The sequence below is a fragment of the Crinia signifera genome, chromosome 5 (genome assembly GCF_055691185.1).
Source record: "Crinia signifera chromosome 5, ASM5569118v1, whole genome shotgun sequence".
NCBI classification, from domain to species: Eukaryota; Metazoa; Chordata; class Amphibia; order Anura; family Myobatrachidae; genus Crinia; species Crinia signifera.
In genome coordinates, this window is record NC_139221.1 from 43989446 (window position 1) to 44013286 (window position 23841).

General features: G+C 47.8%; 1 protein-coding gene across 1 annotated transcript in view; it reads left to right on the forward strand.

Moving 5' to 3' along the window:
• The window catches only part of LOC146005691 (lipoxygenase homology domain-containing protein 1-like), a 190799-nt gene extending 169533 nt beyond the window's left edge, over window positions 1–21266 (forward strand). Inside the window, exons 30-31 of the mRNA XM_083145116.1 lie at window positions 17547–17622; window positions 19435–21266. Of these exons, the coding sequence (XP_083001242.1) occupies window positions 17547–17622; window positions 19435–19489 (131 nt within the window). The 3' untranslated portion in view covers window positions 19490–21266. The remainder of the gene's footprint in view (window positions 1–17546; window positions 17623–19434) is intronic.
• Window positions 21267–23841: the final 2575 nt, after the last annotated feature.

A 23841-nucleotide genomic window follows, 5' to 3' on the forward strand; every position in this document is an offset into this window, starting at 1 on the left:
TACTTTCCACACACACACACACACACACAACACTAGCCCTAACCCTGCTTCCCACATACACTACCCCTAATCCATCACTTGCTCTTCTATACCACCCCTAACCCTGCATCTGTTCCCTGCATGCACTACCCACCCCCCCGCTCCTTGCACCTGCTCCATTTACACACTACACCTAATCATGCACCTGCTCCCTGCACACACAACACCTCCCCTAACCATGTTCCTGCTCTGTTCACACACTACGCTACCCCTAATCATGCACCTACTCACACTACACCACCCATAACCCTGCACCTGCTCCCCGCACACACTACCCCTAATCCTGTACCTGATCACACTACACTACCCCTACCCTGCACCCACTCCCGCAGAAATTACACCACCCCTAACCCTGCAGTTGCAGAAACACTACCCCTAACTACAAACTACACCACCACCACCCTGCACCCGCACACACCATTGGCAGGCAGGCTGCTTATAAAAAAAAATAAAAAAATCCCTTACTCACAGGATTTAGGGGCGAGTTGCACTAAGCTTTAAAAGTGATAAAATGGAGAGTGATAAGCAACCAACCATTCGGCTCTCGTCTGACATTTTTCCAACACAGTCTGTGACATGGCAGACAAGGGCTGATTGGCTGGCTGTTTAGCACTCTCTATTTTATCACTTTAAAAGCTTAGTGCTTCTGGCCCTATGTCTGCAAAAAAAAAAAATCATGCAACAAATTTTTCTTAATTGGAAAACATATGTAATGGGAAAAACAAAGATACCAACACATATAACTTGTATACAAACACACACAAAAAAAAATATATAGATATAGACTTTATTATGTAAACCGAGCCCCTGCCATTGATTGCTAAAGGAGTGGAGTAGTAGTCTGTCCTCACCTCTGCCCTCTCTCTCCTGCAGTCTGGACTCTGGGGGCTCCATAAGGTTTCTTTTAATGCTGCTCCTCTTTCAAGTGCAGTTAGCACTACGCAGTGCAGCAAACCCCGATAAGCTCCGCCCCTTTTCACTCTTTTGCCTCTGGAATTGCTGGGAGAGGAAACCTGGCTCTCCATTGGTCAAAGGCAGCCAACTTTTTGTAGCCAGCTACGGGGGCAGCCATTTTCTGTTAGCCCCGTGCTGCTACTACTACATAGGTGAGAATCGGCCGTGGCATGGGGAGCAGCAGGAGGCAGGACGGAGCATCATGACATGTACCTGCCTCTGGTAGTCAGGTGGGCGGCCCTGTAACACATAAATTATACTGGCCTGGGGGGCAGATGGCACCCTGCCCCCCGCCTAGCCCGCCTCGGGCTTAGGCACATTCGGGGGCGTGGCCTAATCGCGGACCCGTGGCCACGCCCCCTTTAAAAAATAATTATTTTTTTTTTTTTTTTTTTTTTTTGTGTCGGGACCCGGGCCCCCCTGGTAGGCCCGGGCCCAGGTAAAATGTACCCGCCCCCCCTGCCTCTCGGCGGCCCTGGGCCTGGGACTGACAAAATAGGCAGGGTTCCTCCCACCGCCTATTGTTACACAAAATATTTTAGTCAGATATTTTGGCAGAACTCCGAAAGGAGATAAAGCACCAGCCAATGAACTGTGTTTGAAAATGACATTTGGGAATTGATTGGCTGGTGCTTTTTCTCCTTTTTCACCCCACCACACCGGCTTCCTGTCAATCAAATAGGGACCACTTGCGATGAAAAATATCAGATTTTTGTTGCGGTTTGGCGACAGGCATGCGTACTGTGACTCGTATGCATTCACAGTCACTGGATAATCAGTCGCTGTGCAAATTCGCACAACAGCGATCAAGTCTGAGTAACCCCCAATGTGCAGGGCATAATTGTGCAGGGTTTAATGTGCCGGGCGTAATGTGCGGGGTATCACGGCATACCTCCCAACATGGCCCATTCCAGCAGGGCCGAAATTCCCTGTTCCTGGACTTCCTTGCCAGTGGCAGAGGTGGGGCGGCAGCACAGTCCAATATTCAAATAAGGAAGCCACGTCTGCTTTCAGTGAGTCCCAGGCTGTGATATTTGATGTGAAAGTTGGTGTGGCTCCCCTATTTGAATGTGGGGATAAGCTACCGGTGCCTTATCGCCACATTATGTCACATACAGTAACATACTGTACCTTCCAACATGACTCATTGCAGGAGGGACACATTTTCTCTGTTCCTGGACTTCCTTGTCAGTGGCAGTTGCAGCTGTGGGGCTGCAACTGCCACTGGCAAGGAAGTCCAGGAACAGAGCAGTTTTGTCCCTCCTGCAATGAGTCATGTTGGGAGGTATGTTACTGTATGCAACATAATGTGCGGGGCAATACTGTGAGGGGCATAATTTGTGGGACATAGGGCCTAATTCAGCACGGATTGCTAATCTAAGTAGATAGCCATCACCCAGACAGAACCCACCCCGTGCAAATCTGCAAGATAATTTGCAAATCTACCACAGATCGCTATCCTCCGAAACCATCAAAAGGATTTTAGCCATCTGTGAACATGTGAATAGCTCTGGGGCTTCAGAGAGTGATGATGTCACAGAGCGATGACGTCACAGAGCGATGATGTCACGGAGCGATGATGTCACAATGCACTACTGATCACATAGTCTGAGCTGTTTGGCTTTGGGCTCATATCTTCACAAGAACTGGATGAAGGAAGAAGTTCTCCGTGAAGATGGGCTGTTGTCTTAGCAAGTGCTGTGATGACGATGATGATGTGCAGTGCGCTGCACCTGCAAGATCCCAGAATGCCGATGTCTGCGATAGAGACGGCGATTTCACAATTGAAGATCAGGGATATATCTTATGGAAGATCATTTCCTCACGACCGGCGTTTAGCCACAGAAGGAGAAGATGGCTCAAGCGCCATAGGTTTACACCTAGACTGACCCCCATATCTGAGAAGGAGGAGGAGCTGGAGGTGTCCGATGTGGTACACGATGACACCGGAGGAGAAAGTGTTGGCCCAGGGAGCGGCACAGTGGCGCCTGGCACCGGGCACACAGAACTGGAGGGATTTGACCCCTATAACAACATAATGTTGATGCTTATGCTATCCTGGCTAATCAGACTGTATATATATATCCGCACTGCTGCAGATCGGCGGTGAGAAGGACAGTGTATACCTTTGTGTAATTTTGTATATATTTGTATATATTTGTATATATTCGTATATATTTGTATATATTTGTATATATGGAAATTTGTAAATATTGTACATAATTATAGATAGGATATTTATCTATCTATCTATCTATCTATCGATAACCAAATTACAATAAAACCTTGTACAATAACAGTCCGTGCAAGATCCCAGAATGCCGATGTCTGCGATAGAGACGGCGATTTCACAATTGAAGATCAGGGATATATCTTATGGAAGATCATTTCCTCACGACCGGCGTTTAGCCACAGAAGGAGAAGATGGCTCAAGCGCCATAGGTTTACACCTAGACTGACCCCCATATCTGAGAAGGAGGAGGAGCTGGAGGTGTCCGATGTGGAACACGATGACACCGGAGGAGAAAGTGTTGGCCCAGGGAGCGGCACAGTGGCGCCTGGCACCGGGCACACAGAACTGGAGGGATTTGACCCCTATAACAACATAATGTTGATGCTTATGCTATTCTGGCTAATCAGACTGTATATATATATCCGCACTGCTGCAGATCGGCGGTGAGAAGGACAGTGTATACCTTTGTGTAATTTTGTATATATTTGTATATATTTGTATATATTCGTATATATTTGTATATATTTGTATATATGTAAATTTGTAAATATTGTACATAATTATAGATAGGATATTTATCTATCTATCTATCTATCGATAACCAAATTACAATAAAACCTTGTACAATAACAGTCCGTGTGTATTATTATTATTATTATAATTTTATTTATAAGGCGCCACAAGTGTTTCGCAGCACCGTGCAAAGGAACAATACAAGGAGACAAAACTTGGCATAACATTGAATAAATAACAAAAATACAGTACAAATAAATAGCACCACAGTTCAATACACATTACAGCTTAAATGTAAGTAGTGAGGACCCAATCAACATACAACTAGAGGCTTGAGGCCAATGATGGAGATGAGTATGCAGACGAAGATGGTCACTGAGTATTGGAGTAAAGGAGAGCTGTGAGTGACATGTGAAGAGAAGTGGGCTTTGACAACAGGAGGGAAGAGGGCCCTACTCGGAGGAGCTTACAATCTAGTAGGAAGGGGAGACAGACAGATTACAAGAGGTGCAAGCGAGGGGGTGGTGGTTAGATAGCAGGATGTAAACAGGCAAGGGGTCGGAGAACCAGCTGGTTTATGCAGTGGAAGGGTACGCTTTGATGAATAGGTGAGTTTTCAGTGCCCGTTTGAAGCTTTGTAAGGTCGGGGAGAGTCTAATGGAGCGAGGGAGTGCGTTCCACTGAAGGGGTGCAGCACGGGCAAAGACCTGTACTCTAGAATGGGAAGCAGTGATCAGGGTGGAGGAGAGACGACAGTCGTCAGCCGACCGTAAAGGGCGGGAGGGTGTATGAATGGAGATGAGGTTAGAGATATATGGAGCAATGGAATTAGAGATGGCCCTGTATGTGAGTGTGAGGTGTTTGAAGAGGATTCTGTAGGGGAATGGAAGCCAGTGCAGATTTTGTTGAAGGGGAGTAGCAGAATTAGAGCGGCGGGAGAGGAAGATAAGCCTGGCTGCAGCATTGAGGACAGATTGGAGAGGAGCTAGTTGGGATTGAGCGAGGCCGGTGAGAAGAGCATTACAGTAGTCATGTGTGATGTGTGTGACACAACCCTGGCGCACGCGCTGCTGGCGCACTCCTACACAGACACACATCCAGCAAGTGTTGCTAATTTATATAGCCAGCAATTGTGGTGATTTCATTAACGCCTTTTACAGCCGCACAATGTGACATAAAGGCTCCGACTCAGCCGCACAGTGTTATAGTTATTGGTACTGATAACCGCGACGCCATAAGACGCTGCTAATGCTGAACACAATCCTGCTACATACAACATGTAAAGAGATCATGTGTAACCAGGTGTAACATCCCCCTACTGTACAGTACTCATACCTGGGAGAAGCCCGGAGAGAGGAATTCAAGCAGGGCTGGACAAGGCTTCGTTTTGGGGGTGGGGCGAGGCTGGCGTCACCAAGCCCCGCCCCCCACGACCGGCAGCCACATTAATTATCGGGTCCGTGGATGGGGGAAGGGTTTAAAATGCCGCAAAATGCCGCGATTCCTGTCATTTTAGCCCCACCCCCTCTCCGCGGACCCGCAAAATTCTGACATTTTTACCACAGGGAAGGGGGGAGCAGGGGCTGTTGCTACAATGTGGGAGACTTGCCCACCTTCCCGGGGGCCGGGAGGGGGACCCGATTTGCGGGACCCTCCCGGCCATTCCGGGAGGGTAGGCAAGTATGACATTACTGTAGGTATAACATGTCACCCCAGAGGTCTGTGCCCTGTATAATAGATAACCATGGTCACATCTCCCCGGCCACTGTTACAGTGTTCCTCACACTCAGATCAGTCATTACTTTTTGCTGTCATTTCTGCCTATGTCTGGGTCTGTTGGAGGGGCCTGAGTCCTGCTCCCCCCTCCTCCGCTGCACGGAGAGTGGAAACCAACTGCCACTGCAACAGCCTCTCTCCCCAGATCAGCACACGCTGCTCAGTACTATGGGCCTAATTCAGGTTGGCTCACAAAAGCAGAATCTCTCTCTAATGGGAAAAACCATATGCACTGCAGGTGGGGCAGATTTAACATGTGCAGAGAGAATTACATTGAGGTGGGGTGTGTTCAAACTCAAATCTAAATTGCAGAGTAAAAATAAAGCAGCCAGTATTTACTCTGCACAGAAACAAAATATCTCACCCAAATCTAACTTTCTGGGCATGTTTCATCAGCCCCACCTGCAGTGTACATGGGTTTGTCCATGAAAGGAGTTTGCTTTTGCAAACCAACCTGAATCACCCCCTATGTACTGAGCTGGGAAGAGAGGCACAAATCTAACTCTCTCTGCACATATTACATCTGCCCCACATGCAGTGCAGCATGGTTTTGCCCATTTTGAGAACAAATTTGTCCTGCAATTGGGTCTGAATTAGGCCCTGTATTTGTCCAATGGGGATACAATCCTATCCAATGTTCCAATACAAATCTGTTGGACAGGACAGGATCCCCAGCAGCCAATGGTGCACATCGGTGTATGTACAGCATCACTGGTCTATCAGCAAGTGGAGAATAATGTGTATAACTGACCACGGTCCCACAGCCAAATACACCTCCAGGTATGGGGAAGAGGTGACAATGTGGCCGGTGTATAGATCTGGGGGTGTATGGCTCGGAATATGAGGGTATATCAGTGGCAAACGCAGGATTTTCAGAAGGGGGTTTCCAGAGGGGCGGAGCAAAGCACGGAGATGGACACTTAGGTGACCCAGTATATGCCGGGTCAGTTAAAGTAGTATTATAGATAGACCAAATGTATATAAATAATAATAATAATAATAATAAATATATATACATACACACATATATATATATATATATATATATACATACAGGGGCGTCAACAGCAGTGTAGACCCCTGGGTATAGCACTGTATTGGGGCACCTACCGATCCTCCAGCGGTAGGGCTGGGGGAAGCTTTGATGTCCCCCGGGTGGTAGGGTTATTATATCAACCGCTCAGCATGTAGGGCCTGGATCAGTAATCTCCACTAATTACCCCTTTACTGCACAGATGGTGGGAGATGGGGTGGGAGGAGGGGGCATTGGGCTGAATGAAGGGGCCCTGATACATAACTTCCAGGGTGGTAGAGGATGTTTAATATGCAGAGGAGGGTTGTATAGTGGAGTGGGCTTATTATCCATAATTTTCTGGTGGGAGGACAGCTTGCTTGACTGCAGATATCTCCAGTTCCCAGAAATAGATTTCTTAGATTTTAATGGAATTAAACACTAGAGGATCCCACCTACCAAATGATATTGGGGACTAGGGGATCAGAGTGCAGGAGGCAGAGCAATCTGCCAACGAGAATATAAAACTACATACCAGGTGTGTGGAGCTGGAGCAGTAACCAGCTGCTGGAAGGCTGATATCTCTGGTTCTGGGAACAATAGAGACAAGCTTCTAGTGTCTATCAAAGGGGGGGAGTCCCAGCTTTTGGAATATACCCTCAGAAAAACTCTAAGTGAGACAGAACCTGAAATATCTGACTGGGAAGAGCAATTAACAGGCTTGGATGGGGATCACTGCTTTGAAGTCAGATATCTCCGGTTCCCAAGGGCCGATTTAAAAAATTCTTGTACCCATGGAAAGAGGGGACCCTCAGCTTTCAGCCTAGGGCCCTTAGACTCCTGGGGGGTTTCTGGGTACTCAGAAACCCCCCCCCATGCGTGCGCTACTGTATATTGGGGTAATATGGGGGTGTATAGTGGTTTATAGAGGTGTATGGCAGTATATGGGGGTGTATGGGGGTATGTGGGATCTCCTGCCATAATATAACATTGCGTAGAACCACTTCCAGCCACTGTGACCACCAGGAGTTTATAGAATGCAGGGAAGACCTCAGTAAGACACAGGCATGAAGTAGCCTAGTGTGTCATACTCTATGGGGGTTATTCAGGTTGATTCGCAAGGCTGCGAATTCGCAGCCTTGCGAGTCCACCAAACCCCTCCCGGCGAACGCACGCCCCCCCCCCCCCCCCCCCCCCCCGCCGCCCCAGCAAAGTGCGGCTTCGCCCGCACAGCAGCGAATGGATGTTTTGCATAAACATCCATTCGCTTTGCTGGGGTGTCCGCCCACATCATTCGATGGTCACCGATCATTGAATGATGTTTAGCGTGCACGCATATATAAGGGACTTTTCAGTTGCGTATATATGCGTGCACGCTGGCGTGATATGGGCGGGCAGCTGACATCCGGTGATGTCAGCTACCCGGCCCACACACCCGCGTCACTGCCTCATTACCATGAGAACGCCCAGCGTTCTCATGGAAACACCCATGGAACGCTGGGCGTTCCCATATGGTAATGGGGCAGCCCGGCGCTCCCCGCCCATCTCCTCCCCCCCTCGCTGCCATGGGTGCGTGCACCTAGCGACCCGAAAGGTCGCCGTGGTGCACGCACCATGCGCCTGCACATGCGCAGAAACATGCCTGCACATGCGCAGACGCACAACATCGGTACTGAGTGCGAATGCGCGCAGTACCGATGCAATCTGAATAAGGCCCAATGTGCTTTACACTGGCCACATGCAGCGGATCCAGGTAATCATTCAGGGACAAAATAAAGATTATAGATGCAAGGTGCAAAAAGCGCTATAACCTTATTCTGTTTATATCATGTCAATATTTCACCAGAAAATATACATGATAGTAGTGGTGTAAGTTCGTCACAGTTGCCTGGAGGCAAGATATATATTGGTGCCCCCACACATACACACACCCTTATATAATATGTGTCTGTTCTGAAATATATGTGTTTTATACACACACACACACATATACTGTATATATACAGGGGCAGATTGGCCCACCGGGAAACCAGTTCACTGGGACACTGGACGCCGGGAGGAAGCCGCCTCAGGTGAGCCGTCACCCTAATCCTCCCCCCCGGCACGCATCACTATCACCGGAGTACGGAGTACAGTCAAAGGAGGGAAAGGTTACAAGTGGAGTACCCCAGGGATCTGTACTTGGACCGGTGCTTTTTAATATCTTTATTGGTGACATTGCAAATGGAATTGAGGGTAAAATGTGCCTTTTTGCAGATGACACAAAGGTATACAACAGGGTAGACACACCAGAAGTGGTAAAACAAATGATTGAGGATCTAGGTAGTTTAGAGGAATGGTTAAGAGAATGGCAACTACAGTTTAAGGCCCAAAAATGCAAAATCATGCACTTGGGTCTCAGAAATCCAAAGACTCAATATAGTATAAATGGCCCTATAATGGAAACTACTGAGGAAGAGAGGGATCTAGGTGTCACTATTTCAGGGGACTTAAAAGCAGGTAGGCAATGTAACAAAGCAATGAAGAAGGCAAGTCAGATGCTTGGTTGCATAGGGACGCAGTTCCGCCCCATTCCGGCTCACTTTAATCCCTGTATATACAGCAGTATATGCACCAGCAGAGAGATATTATTTATATGGCAGTATATGCACCAGCAGAGAGATATTATATATACGGCAGTATATGCACCAGCAGAGAGATATTATTTGAGTGGATGAGTGCCAGTTGGCTGCGACTGAACCCTGATAAAACAGAGGTGCTTATGATAGGTCACAGGACAAGACTGCAGAAGAGCCAACCAACAGGACTTACGCTTGGGGATGCAGAACTTCAAAATACGGAACATGTGCGGAATCTTGGTGTTGTCCTGGATAGTGGCTTGACACTTAAACATCAGGTATCAGCCACAATTAAATCCTCATTCTATCATCTAAGGAATATAGCCAGAATCAAGCACTTAATTCCCTCAGAAGATCTGCCTAAAGTCATACATGCACTTGTATCATCGCGCCTTGACTACTGCAACGCCCTCTACCTCGGTCTCCCAGCAAAAGAATTGCACCGCTTGCAGATGGTACAAAACACAGCTGCCAGGCTATTAACCAATCAGCCCCGATCCAGCCACATAACACCCATTCTGTACTCCCTTCACTGGCTGCCTATAAGATGGCGAATAATTTTCAAGATTGGCTTACTGACTTTTAAAGCTCTACATGACCAGGGCCCAAGGTACCTGCAGCAGCTTCTGATCCCTTATTGTCCCACTCGATTACTGCGATCGGTTGATGAAGGACTACTAACAGTACCCAGAATTTCCCTGAATTCATCTGGGGGTCGAGCCTTTAGCGCTGTGGCTCCAACTCTATGGAACTCACTTCCCCGCTCAGTTCGAGAAGCTTCCACTCTGGAAACATTCAAAAATAGACTCAAGACTTTCCTGTTCACACAAGCATTTCACTAATGTCCCTTGTTAAGTTGTTAAGTTTGTTTTGTATTTTGTGCTGTAAAAGGCTAATGCAAGCACTTTGAGTCCTATTAGGAGAAAAGTGCTATATAAATAACATTATTATTATTATTATTATTATTATTATTATTATTATTATTATTATTATTTATACGGCAGTATATGCACCAGCAGAGAGATATTATATATACGGCAGTATATGCACCAGCAGAGAGATATTATTTATACGGCAGTATATGCACCAGCAGAGAGATATTATATATATGGCAGCATATGCACCACCAGAGAGATATTATTTATACGGCAGTAGATGCACCAGTACACTGGTATTTATATTTATTTATATGTCAGTACAGTAGATGCACCAGCAGGGAATATAGTTACTAGTTATATAAGTCTGTAAATACACCAGCGGGGAGGTATTATACAGCCGATGCACAAGCAGACTGGTATGCAGGTGGTTAGTAAGTTTAACAACAATGCACATGACCGGATTGAAGTGGGCAGGTACTGGCAGTGCAGGGCACACACCACCAGAGAGCAGAGCAGAGAGCGGCACTAGTAGGCACTGGCAGTTGCCCCAGCAGAAAATAAAGACAGCTCCCTAACCTACCTAACCTAACAAAGCTCCGTACAGCACGCACACTCCTATTCCTAACCCTCCTAACTCAAGAGTGACAAATGGCCCCGGATTCTCGCGGTTATATAGAGGTCCGGATCTCACGAGAATCCGGCGCCAGGCAATGACGTTTCGCCCGCACGCTCCAGATTCTAGTCAGACGGGAAGCTCCGAGCGCCGCTCAGATCTGGGCTCGGATTAGTGACGTTCGTGCGGGCTTGGATCTCGGAAGTCCGACCTTGCGCATCTCTAGTTTTAACCCCTGTACCACATGGATGTTGGATATTGTTTATGAGCAGCTTACAGAATATAACTGGACAGATAAGGATTTGTACAACTGTATAGCAAGGGTTCTTTATGAGGAGCGTAGCCCGGTATGAACTCATCTGCAGCCGTAAAAATGGACAATTCTTTGTAACTTTTTCTACTATTTATACAGTGTCACAAAAGGTGAAGCTCACATACATAGGCTTCTAAGCTCTAACATTTGTCCTGGGCAGGATGAAGGGAAATCATTTCTCCTAATAAGCTAAGGTACAGATCCCTCAGGCACAGCCAGCTGAGAGCAGCCAAGTGAGGAATGCTATTTACTGGGACAGAAAATTAACTGAAATCAAACAAACCATTGCAAGAAATAATTGAGTACCTGTTAAATCTGTTTATAAGTGACTAACAATACAAGCGGATATACAAGAGTATAAACATATTCTGACTTTTAAAAGAAAAGAAAAAGAACACGTTATATTACTTACAGACAGTTATATTACTTTTCTAATTATTATTATTATTATCTCCTATATATTTGGCTACATCTGTCACTCAAAGTGGGTGTCTGTGTCTATAACGCTCTGTTCCTGGACTTTCCTCTTAATGTGTGATTGCCTTCATCTGTGCTGAACACCTTTCTGAGAAATTAACCTGTTTAAAACAGGTGATGGCAATCATACATTAAGGGGAAGTCTAGAAACAGAGCATTGTGTCCCTCCTGGAGAGGGTCATGTTGGGAGGTATGTGACAGAGAACCAGCCCAGTGAGCCCACAGACAGTGCCAGACGCCCACTGCCTTCCCATGTTGCCCAGCACTGCTACTCCACAGCCACCAGGTGAGCGCCCCCCTCCCGTGATTTGCGGCAAAACCTCCCCCCCCCCCCCGCGCGCCCCCCCCCCTCCCGCGATTCGCGGCAAAAACACCCGCTCCCCCGCGACCCCCCTACCGCGATTCGCTGCAAAAAGAACCCCCCCACGACCCCTCCCGCAATTCGCGGCATAACCACCACCCCGCGACCCCCCCCCTCCCGCGAATCGCGGCAAACCCTCCCCCGTGGACCCCCCCCGATTCGCGGAAAAAACACCCCCCCGGGACCTCCCTCCCGCGATTCGCGGCAAAAAGAACCCCCCCGCGACCCCCCCTTGCACGATTGGCGGCACCCCCCCTCCGACCCCCCTCCCGCGATTCGCGGCACCCCCCCCCCCCCGCAATTCGCAGCAGCCCCAGGATTAAATGGCACATGCAAAACACTGACATGGCTATGGTCGACAATGAAAAAGGTTGACATGAGTTTTTGAAGATTTATTTTTAATTTTTTTAATTTTTTCATATTCATTGTCATGTGTCGACATGGACACCAATGAAGTGGCACACTTATGTCAACATTTACATGTGTTGACCTTTCTGTGTTGATTTTTTTCTTGTGGCGATTCGCGTCACACCCCCCCGCAACCCCCCCTCCCGCGATTCGCGGCACCCCCCGTGACCCCCCCACCTCCCGCAATTCGCGGCAACCCCCCCACCGGAACCCCTGTGAACCCTGCCCTCCCGCGATTCGCGGCACCCAACCCCGCGACCCCCCCCCTCCCGCAATTCGCGGCACCCCCCGTGATTCGCGGCAGCTCCAGAATTAAATTGCACATGGAAAACACTGACATGGCTTTGGTCGACAATGAAAAAGGTTGACATGAGTTTTTGAAGTTTTTTTTAATTTTTTGAATATTTTCATATTCATTCTCATGTGTCGACATGGACACCAATGAAGTGCCACACTTATGTCAACATTTACATGTGTTGACCTTTCTGTGTTGATTTTTTCTTGTGGCGATTTGCGTCACACCCCCCCCCCCACAACCCCCACTCCCGCGATTCACGGCACACACACACACACCTCCCCCGCGATTCTCGGCACCCCACCCCATGACCCCCCCTCCTGTGATTCACGGCACACCCCCGCGACCCCCCTCCCATGATTCGCCGCAACCCCCGCCCCGTAACCCCCCCTCCCGCGATTCGCGGCACCCACCCCCGCGACCCCCCCTCCCGCAATTCGCGGCACCCCCCCGCGATTCGCGGCAGCTCCAGAATTAAATTGCACATGGAAAACACTGACATGGCTATGGTCGACAATGAAAAAGGTTGACATGAGTTTTTGAATTTTTTTTTTTTTCATTTTTTGAATGTTTTCATATTCATTCTCATGTGTCGACATGGACACCAATGAAGTGCCACACTTATGTCAACATTTACATGTGTTGACCTTTCTGTGTTGATTTTTTCTTGTGGCGATTCGCGTCACACCCCCCCACCCCCCCGCAACCCCCACTCCCGCGATTCACGGCACACACACACCCCCCCGCGATTCTCGGCACCCCACCCCGTGACCCCCCCTCCTGTGATTCACGGCACACCCCCCGCGACCCCCCCTACCATGATTCGCCGCAACCCCCGCCCCCGTAACCCTCCTCCCGCGATTTGCGGCAACCCACCCCGCGATCCCCCTCCCGCGATTCTCTGCAATCCCTCCCCTCCCGCGATTCGCAGCATCCACCCCCCACAACCCCCCCTCCTGCAATTCGCGGCACCCCCCGCGACCCCCCCTCCTGCAATTCGCGGCACCCTCCGCGACCCCCCCTCCCGCGATTCGCGGACACTTAAGTTGCAATACAGGGCATCTTTCATACAATTCTAACCATATTTCTCATATACAAACGTTCACAAATTAAGGGGGCGCAGCCCCTTACGACGGTGTGAAGAGCGCCCGTAGGGCGCGATGAATCACCTAGTTAATAATAATTAATTAAGTACGAGACATAATATACCACCATTCAGGCTAAAATGTTATCAGTCTCTCAAAATCTTTAGGCACTCACACCCAGGGCAGCCGAGAGGTATGGTGGGCCTTGGTAACATTTTGGGGGTGTGGCCTAAGTGCAGGAGGCGTGGCCACCTCCCACACTTAGGCCACGCCCTCAATTTGTTTAGAGGGGGTGAAAACACTCTAAAAACTCTAAACTCAGCAGCACACACCTCTACAGCATGTGCTGTACTGACAGCAGGCTCAGCATGAGCTTTCACGCTGTCAGTGATACGCTCAGGCTGAGCCTGCTGTCAGCAAAGCACATGCCGTAGAGGTGTGTGCTGCTGCTGCCCGGGAGGAACCGAGAGGGCAGAGGGGGGGGGAGGGTGTCGGACCAGGGCCCCTCCAGCAAACCCGGGCAATTAGTACCTGCTCCCCCCCCCTCTCGGCTGACCTGCTCACACCCATTATTGTATCTGTTAATTCATATGAAATAGACTACAGTTCACACTGTGTTGTACCACTGTGCATAGGAAATGGGGTCAGCATGCCAGCATTCAATATACCGATGCCGGCCTCCTGACTGCCAACAGAACACCGGTGCTGGTACTTCAGTATGCCGGCGCTGGAATACCACTCGCTAAGTATGTGGGGCAGGCTAGCATGCAGCTGGGGAAGGGGGGGGGGGGTATGTTTAGGCACTAGTGATGGACTTGGTGTTAGGCTGTGGGGTGGGGAGGGTAGGTTACGGGAGGGGGTGGTTAGGTTTAGGTGGCAGGCCACGGTATTAAAGCAAGGCACCAGCGGGGAGAGTTGGGGTCAGGGTGCAATGGAGGGGAGGTTAGGCTGCTGCGTGCCAGGGTTAGGGTGAATGGAGTAGGGGCAGTGTCCCTGTTGGGAATCTCCATATGTTGCCAGGGTGGGTCTTTTGACCGCCACCATGCTCAGCCTTGGAATATTATTTAGAATAGACAGTGTGGGGTAGCAAGTACAGTGTAATGGTTAGCATTACTGCCTTACAGCACTGAGGTCATGTTTTCAATTCCCACCATGGCCCTAACTGTGTGGAGTTTGTATATTCTCCATGTGCTTGCGTGGGTTTCCTTCGGGTACTCCGGTTTCCTTCCACAATCCAAAAATATACTGGTTGGGTAATTAGCTTCCAACAAAAAGAACCCTATAATGTCTGTGTGTGCGTGTACATGTGGTAGGGGATATAGATTGTAAGCTCCACTGGGGCAGGGACTGATGTGAATGTTCAAATATTCTCTGTAAAGCGCTGCGGAATATGTATGCGCTATATAAATAACCTAATAAATAAATATGTAACCCGTGCATAGCCCCCTCCCCCCCCCCCCGCATGTTTGCTTATGCTTACCTAAAGTTTTAAATATAAATTTACCCCTACAACGAAAATACAGCAAAAACAACACAAATGGTATCAAGTGTTGGTGTCTTGTTAATCCCATGGAATACATATTAATGGCCGGCAGTGGGGATGCCAGCGGTCAGAATACCAATGCCGGCATTCCGATGCAGGGAATCCCAAACTAAACACATGCCCTTCCTTCCTAATCCCTTTATACAGCCTAACCCTAACCTTCCCACCCCCCTGCAGCCAAGCCCTAACCCACCGTTCTAATTACCTAACCCTGGCCTACCCTCCCCACTGCCTAACCCTAACCCTTCCCCTTGCAGCCTAACCCTAAATCCCCTGCTAGGGCCTAAGCCTTCCCCCAACCCCGGCCTAACACTAACCAGCCCTGCATGCTTATGCTAAGGATGGGGGCATGGCAACCGCGATTTGAATCTATTGCGGGAACTTTACTGTGTTGTTAGTGGAACGCAAGCCCCTTCGACTAAAGCCGGAAGTCCTCAGATGGAACGCAAAACGTCACATCCGCTTCCGGTATCGGACGGGATACCGGAGGTAACCAGACGCCGGCGTTATGCGCTGAACTAACTACAAACAGCTGCACAAAAGGACTACCTCAAGATGCGGTATGGAGTGGCCGATGCCCCGCACCTTTTGAAGGGAGGGATTGGGATTGTAGCGGTTAGAATAATCCATGTCTGGAAATAGGAATTTTTTGTGTCTCCTGAGAGGGGGTATTTAAACCAGTGCATTGCACTGGTAATGTCACTCGCCTTGAAAAAGATTCTTTGCGAATCGAAACCGGTCGGCGGCCTGTGACCTGTGCCACAAGAGGGGACTTTCGTTGGACCTTACCTGATACACCACGCCAGCAGCAATCCAGGGACGCCTGTGGTAACACCTTAAGCGCTGTTTGTCTACATTACACCAGTAGACATATCCATCTGGTGAGGGTCCTCTGTTTTAGTCCTCCTGTGCCACTGTCAAATTTTATTTGTTTAATTAAAAACGTACTGCACCATCATTTTCTTCTCTCATCTTTTGGAGCTTCATTTGTTCCTGATGTGTAAAGAAAGCAAGTGGATCTTTTGGTGGAAATAAGGTTCCCCTCAATCAAGTGCATATGTCTACCCACTAAGTAGACCTATCCCTGTGGTACGATTAAAAACCTCATATCTAAATAGATGTGTTTTCTAAAGTGTTAACAATATTACACTATTGGTTCTTTCCTTCTCTTCTGGGTACTACAAAAATATCCAAGAGGAAGGTCGACTACAGATAGCGCTCTGGAATTACAAAAATTTGTTTTGGTAAAGGATGGGGGCAGTCGGAATGCAGGTGTTTGCATCCTTATCAATGTCCGTATTCCGGTGCCGTTCTTGGGGGAAGCCGGCGCCAGTATTCTGACTGCCAGCATCCCATCTGATAGGATGTTAACCACCCCTTAATCCAGGGGTGGGGAACCTCCAGGGGTGGGGACCGTATGCGGCCCCCCTAGCCGGACTGAGTGGCCCTCCCACCTGCCCGGCAGCTTTGCCGGGAGTCAAGTACAGGGAATTCTCGTGAGAGGTCGGTAGTTCTCGCAAGATTCCTCTTTTCGCCGCCTCCGCCGCAAACCCGCTGCCTCCACCGACCCCCCTCTCCCCCTCCCTCTGGCTTACCTTAGTCCAGGTTCTCCTGGAACGAGAAGGTAAGCCCTTTTTCCCCCTAGTAAAGCCGCCGGACGTCCTTCTGGCTGCAGGGAAGAGGAGGAGGTGCCGGGGATAGCCTGCTTAGCTGTCCCAGCATGAGGGGAGAAGGAGGTGACTGAGACCCCCCACATACCACATAACAGGTATTGTGGGGGCCTCCGTCACCGCAAAGCCAGCCGCATATGTTAGTACATATGCGCTGGCATCGCGGCAGCCGGGCGGCAATGTATATTAATACATCCCACACTGTACCTGATTCTGCAAACCTAATTCAAGGTTCACACCAGAACAACTTGGCCCAAAACCCGATTTAGATACAATCTCGACCGATTGTATGTTAATTGGGCATGTTTTGGGCCATTTCCAATCTGAGCCAGATCCGATCCGTTGGTCGTTTGGTTGTTTTTTTAGATCCTACCTGCATCAGGTAGGATCTGAAAACGACCATTAAGCTGGGTACAGGTCACGATCAGATCAGACTCAGATTGTATGCAGATCGTGAGCGGGTCGTGAGCTCCACAGATCGTGAGTGGGTCGTACGATCGTCTTACGACCCGCTCACGATCTGCATCTTTCTGGTGTGTACCCAGCATAAGACAGTGACATACTGTAGTATTATTATTATTATTATTTAGTTTACAAGCCTGATCATTACATTTAATCCTATAATACTAATTCTGACAAAATATAAAATTATATTAGAAAAAGACAAATCCACTGTGGTTTCTGCTCCATTGTACAGTGTTAGTATTTCTCCAAATTATATTCATTGCTGTTAACCCCTGTATTATTCTGCCAAGCAGGTAGTGGTTGGTTCCTGGAAAAGATCGAGATCATCACATTATCCACAAATGAAATGACCGTATTCTCCTGCAACAGGTAAATGTTCTGTATTGGGTGGAGATCAGTACGATACACTAGGCCTGACTAACCTGTGGCTCTCCAACTGCTGTGAAACTACGCATTCCAGCATTCACTATGACAGCTTTATGATTGCCTAATAGCAAAATGGTGGCAAGGCATGCTGGGTCTTGTAGTTTAACAACAGCTGTAGAGCCACAGGTTGGTCAAACTTGGGCCATCGGGTTTGTCTTTAGAGACATCCCTGTCCCAAGGATTGTGACGTCACCCACACAGCCAGCAATGCATCCTTGGGACCGGGTATACCTCTGAAGACAAACCTGTGGACGCATCTATCGCATGTACGCAAATACGAGACTAATAATAAGTCATATATTTAATACTAAAAAGCCCGCTCGCAGCAAAAGCTTAGAAAGCTAGTCCGCTACCTTCTGTGTTTGTGTACGAAAGAGATGTAGTTTCACTCTCTGCTAGCAGATGGCAGTGTATCTGAGACTCACAGACACTAGACACACACACATATATATATATATATATATATTTTATAAGGCTGTTTGAAAGCTTTTTGCCAGAAAGCTGAGGCTATATATTGTCTGCATACCCTAACATCAGACAGGGCAAAACGCTGGGCGTCCTCATGGGAACTCAAGGTGGGCACTGCATTCGGGGGTGGGCTGCTGATGATGTCACCGGATGCCAGCCGCCCGCCCAGTTCTCGGACCAGGACACCACAAGTCTAAGTCAGCCCAGACTGACAGATTTGTGAGCACTGTAGAAATCATTCGATGGTCGGCGACCATCAAATTATTTCTGGCCCGCGCGCTACCCTGCTGTCATTTGCAAAGGCGGCGGTGTTAGAAGGCTCGCTAAGCAGCAAAATACCACTGCTTAGCCAGACATCCAGAATGACCCCGAGGTGTGTTTCCATATATCAGAATTTTGAACCTTAATCAAAATTGGGAATAAAGCAAAATAGAGAGCAAGTGACTCGTGATGCGGTCATTGGGTCATTGGGTCACCAGCACGTCGTTAGACAGCCATTAGGTCGACATGCATTTAGGTCAAAGTGTGTCTAGGTCGACATGCAGGAAGGTAGACATGAGTCTAAGTTGACATAAATTAGGTCGACAGGGTCATTAGGTGGACATGGGTTAGGTCGACAGTCAAAAGGTCGACATGGAGTTTTTTACTGTTTTTTGAGCCGACATGTGCCGACAGGTGGTATTTCATGCCCTACCATCCACTAGGGCATGGTGGGAGAATAAAATTGTGCTGAGCGTAGCGAGGCACCGTGCCCAAAGCATGGCGAGCCATGCAAGTGGACGCGGTGCTCTTTAACCTTTGTCGACATTCGGGTAAAAAAACTGTGAAAAACCCCATGTCGACCTTTTGACTGTCGACCTAATTACTCTGAAGACCTTATGACCCCGTCGACCTAAATGCATGTCGACCTAAATGCATGCCGACCTAAATGCCTGTCATCCTAATGGTGTCGACCTAATGACTGTCTAACAATTTGCTGGTGACCAACTGATCCACACCCAGTAACTCCACCCGGGCAAATCCATGCGACGTAAAACATGCAGAGAGAGTACCACTGTCTAGCATTTGTGGGCTACATGCTAAAACAGCCAGTATTTACCCTACGTGTAAAATAAAATATTTTTTAAAAAGTGTATTTTCACCATTTATAATGCAACATGATTGTCCAGGTGATGAGATACTTGCTCTTTTTTCCGTAATCTCAACTCAGAATCAAGCCCTATATATACTTTTAACCAACAAGATCTTATATGTCAGCCTAAACCTCTATATCTCTTTCAATTCAAGGTGGTTGGCTGAGGATGAGGATGACGGCTGCACCACAATACGGATTTCCTCCTAACAGGCGTTGTACCAAGTTGCCCACATTCTCGTTGACTTCTCCCAATGTTTCCCCTTCAGCATCATCTAATAGTTCTTGGGTTCCACTTGTGTTACATCTACCAATCTCTTCTCATTCATGTACATGAAGTGACTACAGCCTTGGACATTATACTGTATATTTGGCACCTGTCTAAACAACTATTCCAAGGATGTGGTAGTCATACTGTATGTCCATACATCATTGTATCTTAAATTGATTTAAAAAAAAGTGTTATTTGTATATATTTCATGAGAATCTCGATGGATGGTATTAACCCCAAAATAGCATTAAAAATTATTGGTAACCCATCTAAAATGTGGAGGCTTACACAAGTAGTCAGCAGCTTTGTCTGTATTACAAATATCACTTACACGGACAACTTTACCAAACACATACATTTTAATAACTAATTTATTATAATTGTCAATAATTTAAATCACACTAGAATCACAGAAAGAAGAAAGGTCTGCTCTTACGGCCACAATACACTATACGGCTTCTCCTACAGGAGGTCGTGTTCTCCTTGAGCCACCCGGGACCCTTCCGGGCAGCAGGATTGCATGCGATACATTGCATGTGGCTCTTCTGCATGTGATATATCGTATGCTATCTTGCCTCCAGGAGAGTCTGAGCCGTAGATCATACGTGCAACGCATATGGGACCTTATTCCGGTCCGTTCGCAACTGTCGTTCGTCCGCACGGGGACCGATGTTTTGTTGCTGTGCATGCACCCACTGCGACTACACGGATCGCTGGGTGCACGCGCCCAGGGCAGGAGGGCGGGGAGGGACGTGGGGTGGAGGGAGGCCCCATTAGCATATGTGAATGTCCAGCACTGGGCGTTCTCATGCTAATGACGTGGCTGACAGGGCGGGCAGCTGACATCACCGGATGTCATCTGCCCTCCCATTTCCTTCAGAACGTGCACGTGTATGTAAGTGTGCCTCAGAGCACCTTTACATATGCGTTCCACGTCATTCCATGGTCCCCGACCATCAAATGATGTGGGCATTCCCCTGCACTCTGCGAATGGATGTCTATGCAAAACATCAATTTTCGGCCAGTGCGAAGGAACGTGCCTTGCGAATGGTGGGCACGGGGTTAGGTTGACTCGCAACAATGCGTATTCGTATCCGAGCGAATCAACCAGAATAATCCCCATGATCTCCAGGTCTGATCTGATGCGCACAGGACCGCGTATCGGACGCCACACACATGCTACTTGGGCCGATTTCTCAGCACGATCCTCCGGGATTGTGTGAAATTGCATAGTGTATGGGGGGCCTTAAGCTTTATAATATATACATACACTGCAAAACTATTAATTACTGACTGAGTAATGCGAATCATCATGTGTGTGTGTGAGTTTATGCACAAGTAATACGGAAAGCATCCTGAATAACCCCCTGCGCTACTAGTTTCTTTTCACCATGAGTTTACATCTGATCTGTACTTATTATGTAAGATCTGGGAATGAGGATTATATAAGGCAGACCCTGCATGTCCGCAGTGCGTGACTGCTTATAATCCAGTCTCATTCTGTTTACAATCCTTCATTTACACTAATCATCTCTGATTAATGTGACTGACAGCAACATTTATTTTATTATATTGCCTATATATCTATACAACCCAATGAATGACCTTTATCCTGAGTAATACAACAGAAGAACGTTCTTGTGATGTTGGCAATTACTTTTTACATTAAAATACTTTCACTCTGTTGGGCTTATATACATAGCGGTTACTTTTCAAATAAATAGCTCCAGATAATTATATGTATATGTAACGTTTACTTTGTTAGATAAATGAATATGTTTCAAATAATATATTATATACAAGTGACAATGGGGCAAAGGTTTTACACTCGCCGGGACATCTGAAAAATGATGGACAGGCAGGAGGTGGTTGCTGGAGTCCACCCAGTTTTTTTTTTATGGGCGTGTCCACAAAAAATAGAAACGCTGTGCGCACCCCTCCAAACACAGCCTTGGCCATCAGTAGCGGCTCTTACCTCGGAGGAGAGGGCATGCCACCCGCGCCCCTCCGGAGCCGCTGCTGCAGGTTCCTGCCACCGCCTTCATCTTCTTGTCCCAATCACCATCGCGGGACCTCTTCAATACTGCATATGCTCTGGCTCCAGCCTTTATTGGGCTGCTACGGGAGCAGACCTGTAGAATTGTATTGATGGTCCCAGGTCCAGCACATGCGCAGTATCATCCGCGGTACTGCATATGCGCAGAACCTGTACCTCAGCTGCGTATAGAGAGGCATCCCAGAGGGAGGGAACACTGCCCAATGGGACTGCCTTGAGTGACTGACAGGTCAGACTTCCCAATAGGAAGTCACTGCCAGTCACAGTGAAGCCAGTGCAGTGTCTCACACACTGCATCTGGCTTCACACAGTGATGAATTTTATCTGGGGGGGGGAGGCTGCAGCCCATAGGTAAAAACCACCACTGGCGGCCATGCCTGTTCAGGGCAGGCGGCTGATGTCACATGACATAGGCTCCCACCCACAATTTGTGCATCAGGCTTAATTATATCTGCAAAGGGAGGAAAAATTATTCGATGGTGGGCGCCTATCGAATCATTTTTCATCCGTGCAAGTGGATGTGTAATCGTACACAAAAACTTGCTCATATGGGATACAGTTGGTTGGTCAACCTAAAGATAGTCGACAGTCATTAGGTCGACACCACTAGGCCGAAATACTGCAAGGTCAACAGGGGTCCTGGTCGACATGGGACAATGTTGACAGGTCATTAGGTCGACACAAGCATTAGGTCGACAGTCAAAAGGTCGACATGGGGTTTTTCACTGTTCTTTGAGCCGACAGGTGGTATTTCATGCTCTTTCATCCACTAGGGCGTGGTATGAGAATAAAATAGTGTGCCAAGCGCAGCGAGACGCGGTGCCATGCGAGGGCACTCGGTGCACTTAAAACTGTGTCCATGTCGACTGTGTCGACCATTCAGATAAAAAAAAAACAGAAAAAAAACCCCATGTTGACATTTTGACTGTTGACCTACACCATGTCGACCAAATGCTTGTGTCAACCTAATGACCTGTCGACCTTGTCTACTGTCGAACATGCAGTATGTTGACCTACTGTTGTCGACCGAATGACTGTCGACCATCTTTAGGTCGACCATACAATCCATACCTGCAAACATACGCAGCTTAGTGAGCACATCTAAACTTCTCACAGTGTTTGACTAACAGGCCCTTATTCTAATCGGTGCGGACGGAGCCGAATATGCGGCCAGGACCATGCGTGCGAAACCCTGCCTTCCATACGGATCGCCAACTCCGTCCGTACGCGGTAAGAAGCTGGCCGAACGGACCGCACGTGTATTTTTCACGGAATACGCCTCCTCCATCTAAGGGAACCTCCCCCATCATTCGATGGTCGCAGACGTTTTTAAAAGCATTTAATACCATTCACACATTCAACCCGTTTAACCCCCAAGGGACACGTTTCAAGCCATTGAAATAGAGCCATTCACATTGCCTAAAAAACGGCTTTAAAACGTGTAGGACTCTGCTTTTTAACCGTGTTGAAATACCTGTTAACTTTAACCGGTAAATCAACTCTGGCACTTTCACATTGCAGCCTTAAACGTTTTAAAATGGGAAAAAAACGGCAATATACCGTTTTAAAAGTGCGATGTGAAAGGGGTATTACTATATGCTTTGTGTTATATTACAGACGTGCCAGACTCCCAGGCCACACTTATCACAAACACAACATTGTACATTTCAGCGAATGTACGCAATGGAATTACAATAACACTACAGTTCAGATAAAACAACGTTAATTGAAACAGAGTGAGCCCTCATACAAATTGTATTAGAACGTCACGACAGGAAAATAAATGGGGCACTCAAAGTGACATTTGCAGCTAAGTTTCTTATTAATCAGAGGTGAAACATAGAATATATTATTACTGTACTGTACCATCTCACCAATGTTTCAGCAATGCGATGTTCTTTCATCAGGCTGCTGTGGACAAAGTGTCATTAGCAGCTAAGTTTCTTATTAATCAGAGGTGAAACATAGAACATATTATTACTGTACTGTACCATCTCACCAATGTTTCAGCAATGCAATGTTCTTTCGTCAGGCTGCTGTGGACAAAGTGTCATTTGCTATACAGTACACAAGTGACCCCCAGACAACACAAGCTTCTATGGCAGGCATTCCCAACCATGGTCCTCAAGGCACACCAACAGTGCAGGTTTTAGTGATATCCAGGCTTTAGCACAGATGGTTTAATCAGAATCCCTCAGATACTAATTAAGTCACCTGTGCTCAAGCCTGGATATC